Source organism: Ictalurus furcatus, chromosome 23, assembly GCF_023375685.1.
Source record: "Ictalurus furcatus strain D&B chromosome 23, Billie_1.0, whole genome shotgun sequence".
In the NCBI taxonomy this organism is placed as follows: domain Eukaryota; kingdom Metazoa; phylum Chordata; class Actinopteri; order Siluriformes; family Ictaluridae; genus Ictalurus; species Ictalurus furcatus.
In genome coordinates this window covers 18325752-18334183 of record NC_071277.1, presented here as the reverse complement: position 1 = coordinate 18334183, position 8432 = coordinate 18325752, and the positions used below count along the sequence as shown (strand labels likewise).

At 41.7% G+C, this 8432-nt stretch overlaps 1 protein-coding gene across 3 annotated transcripts in view; it reads right to left on the bottom strand.

Annotated features, from left to right (window-relative positions):
• Positions 1-298: 298 nt before the first annotated feature.
• The window catches only part of LOC128600047 (raftlin), a 77379-nt gene continuing 69245 nt past the window's right edge, over positions 299-8432 (bottom strand). For all 3 annotated transcript variants that reach the window (XM_053612189.1, XM_053612191.1, XM_053612190.1), the window contains 3 exons: positions 8262-8365; positions 2095-2170; positions 299-1480 (listed from right to left, as the gene is read on the bottom strand). In XM_053612189.1, coding sequence (XP_053468164.1) covers positions 965-1480; positions 2095-2170; positions 8262-8365 — 696 coding nt within the window. In that variant the 3' untranslated portion in view covers positions 299-964. The remainder of the gene's footprint in view (positions 1481-2094; positions 2171-8261; positions 8366-8432) is intronic.

Below are 8432 nucleotides of genomic sequence, written 5' to 3'. Positions count from 1 at the left end.
TCATAATACCACAAAATACTAAATATCACAATGTAAATGGTTCTAGTATTGAGTCGGAGGGGCAGTGACTGGATCTGTGTGCATTTGATTGTTTTATGGTTTCCTAATGGATTTCTATAGCCGGTTTATCAATTCAGTGGGATCACCAAAAGACCACCTCAGTAATACTGTATCTGGAACTTTTGGTGGTCCATTGATAAACAGGGTAGAGTGTGGCTGGTCAAGATTCGGTTGGTTCCTCATAGTTTGTAATGGGACATAATGGTTTGAAATGGTTTTTAATGGTTCATCATACCAGATATCACAATATAAACAGTCCTTGGGGACACTGACTGGTCCTAGGTGCATTCGATGGGTTTATAGTTCTCTAATGGATGTCCTACAAAGTCTAATGGTTTCTGAGGGTTCAATAGAATATGGTTTACTGGTGATTTAATGGATGTCGGTAATATTTGGTTCTCGATTGGTGTCCCATACAGGGTGTATTCCCATGTACATACATACAAAGTGTCCTATAAGGTAAAGACCTGATAAACTGGTCACTGGTTGTGGCTAGAAAGTTGCCGAACTTTGTAAACTGTCAACTCAGCGTTCATATTCAGACATGTAAACAAAAGGAGGTGACGATATCTTCTTCAGAACAGATTGCCTTTCGCAAAAATGGTCTCGGCCATTCCTCATGTTATTTAAATCCACTGGATGCATCTGGAGCTTAGTCGATTTTGAACAAGTTGAGAGCAAGGTGAAGAAAAAAGTGTCCAGTCTGGAGCTCCTTATATACATCATACATATCCTCATGTGGTCTTAAAATCCAGTGCTTATACTGATAAAAAAAAAACAACCTCAGATGCAGCGATAAACGTTTATTTTCACCCCGGTTTAAAAGCGTTCAGCGCAGATTAATGAGAACAGACGAGGTTTTTATGTGACATTCACAGCTGCAGAGGTGGGATTAACAAAATCCTTACTCCTGATTGGCTGAATCGATGTCCACCACAGGAATGCTGTTTTCTTCTTGCACCTCATTGGTTGATGTCTCTTGCTCGTCGAAGCCATTATGCAGATGGTAGGTTTCCTCTCCGCTTTTCTTCACCTCTTCACCTTCCATCTCTCCATTTTTCACATCAGAAAGTGTCTCTATCTCATCGTCTCCCTCGTCTCGCTTCCCGTTCGTCGATTTCTTTCCATCCATCTCTCCCCTCACTTCCGCCTCCACCTGCTCCGCATTCTCATCCCTTTCCTCCAGGTCGGCTCGCTCTTTCTGCATCGCCTCTCCATCCGTCCCGTCGTCGTCTCCTCCTTCGTTTTCGCTGTTATTCTCATTAGCCGTCTCTGTGTTCTCTTTGCCCTCCTTCCCCACTCCATCCTGGATCTTCTGATTGTCCAGGTCCTTCTCCGTTGCGTTCTTCTTCTTCTTGTTTTTCAGCGTGTCTTTCACCGAGTTCTTGCTGGAGTTCTTTCGGGTTCTGAAGATGATTTTCTGGAAGATAACATGTCGCAATTAGGTCCAATACATTTAACGTTCAATCAGAAAAGGTGGTGAGAAGCTCTCGACTAAGGCGTTGATTAAGTCATAACAGGAGCTAACTTGTTTCAGACGTTCTACAGCATTAAATGTAACTACGAATGGATGAAAAGTATGACATGCCGTTCTATAAAAGCCATTGTAACACTTCATGACATGCTGTTAACTCAATAATAACATCCTGAAGTGTTTTATTCCTTACATAAAGAGATGTGAGCAGTCTATAGGCATGGTCATAGGTTCTGGGGTGAGTGGTGGAAATTTATGAGGGTTAAATCTATTCAACTCGGATTGCTATCTAGTGGCACAGGATTTACCCCTGGTGCTGTTGTACATTCACATGGACACAAGTCCACTGCCAATAGGGTTATAATAATATTGTATGTACTCAACCAGAACTAATTAACACTGAAACAAATGCCATTAATTAATTACTTTTGCACCCTGGTGTACGTTAGCCAGCGCTCCGAATGTTTGGGCAGCATTCGGATTATTCTGTAGAGGAAAGTTATTGGAGCCGAGTAAAAACCGTGTGTGTGCAAAACGACATGAACCAAGAAGTTTGGCACCTTGGAGTGTCTCCTCTTGAGGGGCAGTGTTGGTCTCTGGAAGAACACAATTTGCTTGGTGGACACACTTCCGTCACTTGAGAAAAGAAAAGAAAAAAACACACACACACACACACACACACAAAAGAAAGAAAGAGGAAAATGAACAAAGAAAAAGACATTAGCCGAGGTTCTGTGATTCACACGCTTCTAGGCTGAACGCTCGTTAGGAATATTTACATATAACGGCGTTCTCTTTCAGAAGTCTCTACGCCATTCCGATCCGTTTTCGTCTGCTACACCTTCAATAAGCGAAGACGTTTAAAGGTTTAATATTCCGAGACAAGGGTTCGGACGGGTTTCAACCAGTTTTTGCTCATCTGGATGATATGCGGTGTTATAAAATCAGTAGCACTCCACCCCAATAGGTAGTGTGTATGCTATATTATAGGTTAGTGGCTGTTTTGTTATTCAGTATTGCAGTAAGAATTCAATATGATCAACTGTCTAATGTGTAAACGTGTTCAAATGGATTGTAAACCAACAATTTCCTTGTTATCATCCTGTCTGTTTGCTGATTGGCAAAATAACAACAACAACACACTAATGCTACAACTTGTGTATACAGTATGTTATACGTATAATGTATATATACATACGTATACACTATATACCAGTGGTCACCAACCCTGTTCCTGGAGATCTACCTTCCTGAAGACTTTAGCTCCAACCATAATGGTGCCCATCTGACCGTCTAATCATTGCCTTAAGAAATTCTTGTAGCGCACACACTACAGCTCAGTTGCTTTGATTTTTTTTTTTTTTTTTACCGTGACATATTTTCAGTATTATTATTAAACGCTCAACAGCTTGCCATATGTTCAGATGTTTAAGTGTTGCAAAACAAGCCAGAATACAACAGTAGAAGCATGTGGATTTTCCTTATGAACCTAATGCGAAAGAAAACAAGCTGGTAGACATGCACAAGGAAAAGAGAGACACTTTCCCTGTGAGCAAGATTCCCTTTTCTCTCTTTCCATCATTATGAGATATTTGTGGGGGGAAAAAGAAGTAAAGATGAGCTAAGTTTGAGCCCTGAGCAGCGGGGTGCTCCGAGTTTCTCAACTCATATAAAAGTCATATAAACTCATATAAATCCTCAAGAGAAGTACAGTCCAAGAGTACACACACACGCACACACACACACACACACACACACACACACACACACACACACACACATTCGATCTGTGTGTATCTACACACACACTTCAAATAAGGTTTGGAATCCTCCGAGGAGGCCGACTTGTTTTTCTAAACATTCTTCATCTCCCTCACACTCCCTTTTTCCCACCTCTCCCTCCCCCATTTCCCCCCTTTCTCCTTCATTCCCTCCCAACATGCACTCCCACACTCTCTCTCCCTTCATTTGAACCTCCTCTCATTCACCCCCTGCCTCCTTGCTCGAACCCTGTGCAGTAAAGCACTTAGAGGGTCCCTAATGTGGTCAAGCCTTGAACAAAAAAAAAAATCCTCCACCTCACCTTCGCACAGCGGCATGCACACCCCACGGTGCGACTCAGCCTGTGAGATTTTGCCGACATCAAATAGGCCTCAGATCTGTGGCACGAGCTGGCAATCAACACCGAATGCCTCGTTTACCCCCCGTCCCCGTCCCCAACCACCCCCCCCCGCCCCCCGCCCCCCACACCCGTTCTGTCGCTTTTCCTTTTTCCTTCATGCCTGATGTTTAATCTTCCTGCTTCGAAATCAAAGAGGGAAAATAGGACTCTGGGTAAGAAAGGGCTCACCCTATTAAAATGTAAACGACTTCATCCTTTCTGTCCATGCTGCAAACTCATAATTCATACAGACGCCAAAATTAAAGAGATGGGCTATGCATCTCTCTTCACGAGATGATACTATACATTATCACTGGGTTACATATGAAAGACACATTTAAAGCTGCAGACTTAATATCATATGATTTAGAGCTGTTTCGATTTGATACGATACGATAACATAATTTAATATTTAATGCATTGTAAACAATACTCTAGTCCATTTCTTCTTGATAATGGGCAATGTTTCCATCACTCCAGGCCACACGTCTTTCACTCTAGGCCACACCTCTTTCACACTATGCTATGCATCCTTACTAAGCCATGCCTTCTTCATTCTAGACTATACCTCATTCACTATAAGCCACACCCCCTTTACTCTAGGCCACACCTCCTTCATTCTAGACTACACCTCATTCATTTGAGGCCACACCTCATTCATTCTAGACTACAACTCATTCACTCTAAGCCTCACCTCATTCACTGTAGGCCACACCTCCTTTATTCTAGACTACACCTCATTAAATCTAAGCCACACCTCCTTTACACCAGGCCACACCTCATTCACTCTAGGCCACACCTCATTCATTATAGACTACACCTCATATACTCTAAGCCACACCCCCTTCATTCTAGCCCATGCCTACATTGCTCTAGGCCACGTCTCCAATGCAGACACTGACAGCCACATAAACCGTACCTCCCTCTTTGAGATGCAGAGGCCACACCTCCTTCACTGGGATTGACAGAGGCCACACCTCCTTTTTTCAGACTGACAGGCACAGAAGGTGCCTCGTTTGATATGCGGAGAGAGACCGTGCCTCATTTGTTAACATACCAGAGGCACGCCTGCTTTACTCCTTTTACATGCATATAGGCCACACCTCCTTTACTCAGCCTGCCAGGCACATAGGCCACACCTCCTCCACACACCTCATCATTACACACTTATTAAGCACCTAATTAAAATTCCTCTAAAGCAGTTTTGAATATAATGAACTGATGTGTACAATCTTTGACACAAGGCATAACAATGAGTTCTTTATTATTTAGAAACGTGGACTGACGACAGAACAACGCTAAGGCATTAAAATCTTACGATGAGTCAAAGCAGACAATTAAACTTCCCTAATTAGTAAACAAGCATTATAGAGTATGCAACTACAAAGCATGAAACATCTCATGAATCTAGGACAGCTTTGATTAATTAGCCATATTGGCCGGTGTTGTGTCGTGGCGTATGGTAAGGTTTAAAATAGGCCCATAATTAATCAGATGAGACAGTGGAATGGTAGGAAAGCTTGACAGAGGTTGGATGATGGGGGTGGCGGGTGGGGTGGGTTGAGTGCTCCGGGATCAGTTGAACACGGGTGGCTTTATGACAGATGGAGGATCGTGCAGTGCACGCATACACCCAGAAGCTTCCAAGGACGTTTACACTGATCATCAATTTGCACCACAGACAATCTATTGCGTCAAACACATGCTAAAAGAGTCGCTACGTACTGTCCTGAATTCGGAGGGTCTGTGAATCCTGGGAGTGACGTTAACATTTACAGTATGTTCACTGTTCATTCAAAATGAGAATGAAAAAAAAAAAAAATCAACTGAATACGATGACTCTTAAATTTAGCACCGCACAAGCACTTGGCAAAAACAGAGCCCTAAATTTCACAGCTGTCAAATGTACTCATAGAGCGTTCATTCGAGTTTAGATCGCACTGGAGAGAACTCTATCTTGACACAACTGTTGGAAAATCTGGGATCCGTGTCAAAAAGTGGTTCCACTATGGTTCTTAACGGACCCATGTCAACTTCCCTCTTTACTCTGAAGTGTCATCACCTACATCACTTTCCTACTGAAGGACACTTCACCTTGGCAGCACGCACGATGTAGTCAAAGCACTTTCCTTGGTTATTTGTACAGTTTTCCACCCTTTTAAGTATGTACAGCAACACATTAGCTTGCTAACCAGGCAGCATGGTAATTAGCTTGTAAGTTATGCCTGGTAACATTTTGTTGGTGCTTTAACAAGGGCATTTAAAAAAAAAAATTAAAACAACAGTTCCTTCTAAGGTCACTTCTAAGGTTGACTTGACCCCTCGTCTCTCCAAGGACGTAAGTCATAAACTTGTCTTGAGCTGATAAACTATTGGAACAGCCCTTGGGGAGACAGGCGGGTTCGTGCAACAGGAAACGAGAAGACATTTACGACACTCAAAATAGTATTCTGGTTCTCATTCACACGCTATTACATGAAAGATATGAAGCCTTAAATGTTCCCCCCAATGTGTAACACACAATATTGTATATAAATCCCCAATTAAGTCTATTAACTAGGCCTGAGCTCCACACTAGCTCTCTTGAGCTGTTCGGCAGGAAGAGACGCCACTGCGGCAAATCGTCCATCACCCTGCAGCTCCAGATCTGTCGACGTGTCAAAACAACATGACTTATGGTTTAATCTTGAACTTCATCTGAAGGGCTTCAGCAGTTTGACTCGTACAATATATGGCTATGACACTATATACTGAAAAGCTAGTCGAAAATATCTACATCAGTAATGCAAACATAGCAGACTACATTTTTAAAATGAAACACGCCAAGTAAAAACCTGAGAAAATGGTATTTCTGGGCAATTCTCATATCACCGACGTCGACGTGGTACATGTCTTATCGACTGCACGAGCTTAAAACCTCTTCGTGACCTTTAGGAAAAAATGAGACGTTTATTTAAACATTTCTATCATTTAAAAAAAAAAAAAAGATATTAATTTGTATATTTCAGGTACAGCGCTAATTAGCGATGTTTCGGATGTGACGTAAGAACGACTGAGGTGTTTTAGGAGAGGGTCATAATAAAGAGCTTTGCAGAATTGATACAGTATGAAGGGTATAAAACATGGTTTTCTTGCTTAATATATTAATTACTGAGGAAAATCCGGCGTTAAGGAGGAGACATGTGGCAGTCCTGTACAAACTGTAGAAATCAAGCCGTACGAAACAACTGAAATAGGAATAAAAAAACCAACCAAGAAACAACCAACGTTAAATATAGACAATTTAAAACTCAATTATTTTTCCTATGCGTACAACTTTATTCTTGATTTGTAAAGGGTGACATTTGTATGAAAATTGCCCTGAAAAAGCAAAAACAAAAAAAGGAACCCAACCCTGCTCATCATCCTGAGAACAGCAGTTCTAGAGTGAAGCATGGTGGTGGTAGCGTCTTGTTTAGAATTAGCCTTGCGTCTCTGGCTAATCCGCTCTTGGACAGTTGATGGACAGGCTCGTCTAGACAGAGTCGTGGTTGTGCCATATTCTTTCTATTTTTAAATAATGAATGAATGGTTTTGATAGCTCGCTGGTTTTCATGACGCTCTTTGTTTAAGTATGTTAAGTACAATCGCAAGTGTATTTATATTGATGTCACATGACACTTTAATTGCACACCAGTTGACTCCATTGAACTAATTATGTGACTTCTAATTTAGGGGGTTGACAGCAATGGATTGTCGTTTTTCCCTATAGCATATCAATGCCTTGATTTGATCTTATAAGCAGCCTTCAAATTTGTAAACAGGAACTCAAGACATGAGCGACGTCAACTTCTTAATAAATATTTCAACGATCGGGATAATGGAAAACCTTCAGATATTCAACGAGACGTTTCAGCGTCCTCTGTCGTGGCAGAGCGTCTACGTTTGAAGCCAACAGTCTGTGACCTTTCTTTAAAGCGAGGCAGATGAGTTACTAATCGATCCAACCTCACTATGGTCTTTCTTTTAAGCCACGACGAGAGATTTTGTAAATTGTTTTTCAGATTTGCTGGTGAAAATGTCAGCGAGATGCTCTGGAAAGGAGAGTGACGGGGAGAGGGCACGATGCTCACATTATCGTATTATATAAGAATTACACTGTTTTCTGCACTGGGTGTATTCGTTTTTTTTAAAGTGCAACAGTGGAATTTGAACTTTTGCTTTTTAAACTCACACACACACACACACACACAGAGAGAGAGAGAGAGAGAGAGAGAGAGAGAGAGAAAAACAGTATTATACTATACAATGGAATACCTATTGTCAGGCTACAAAGAAGACAAAAACACACTCTGGCAGAATGTGCTGTTGAAAATGATAGTTTTTTTCAATTCACACGGCGCCTCATTTTCATCTGACTATTTCATTTCCTGCCTCTGGAACTGAGAATTCATTTCCAGTGTAATGTGTGAGGATTGCAAGTCATGCATTTTTTTTTTTCCGGGGAAATTTTTGGAGGGTTTGTAAAGGATGTGCATGTTGTTTTCTGAAAAACAGACTAAAAGGTGTGTTTGAAAAGAGAGCTACCTGTTGGTCTTGACGATGGGTGTGGGCAACACACAGGTGAGCCTCCATCCGAATGAAGCCAGAGACTGCAGCAAAGGGATGTAGTCCGTCTTCACCTGAACCCCCTGTACAAAATAGAGAGTCCGAGTCAGAATTCAGAAACCGGTTCGAGTCTGAACTAAATCAGCTAGA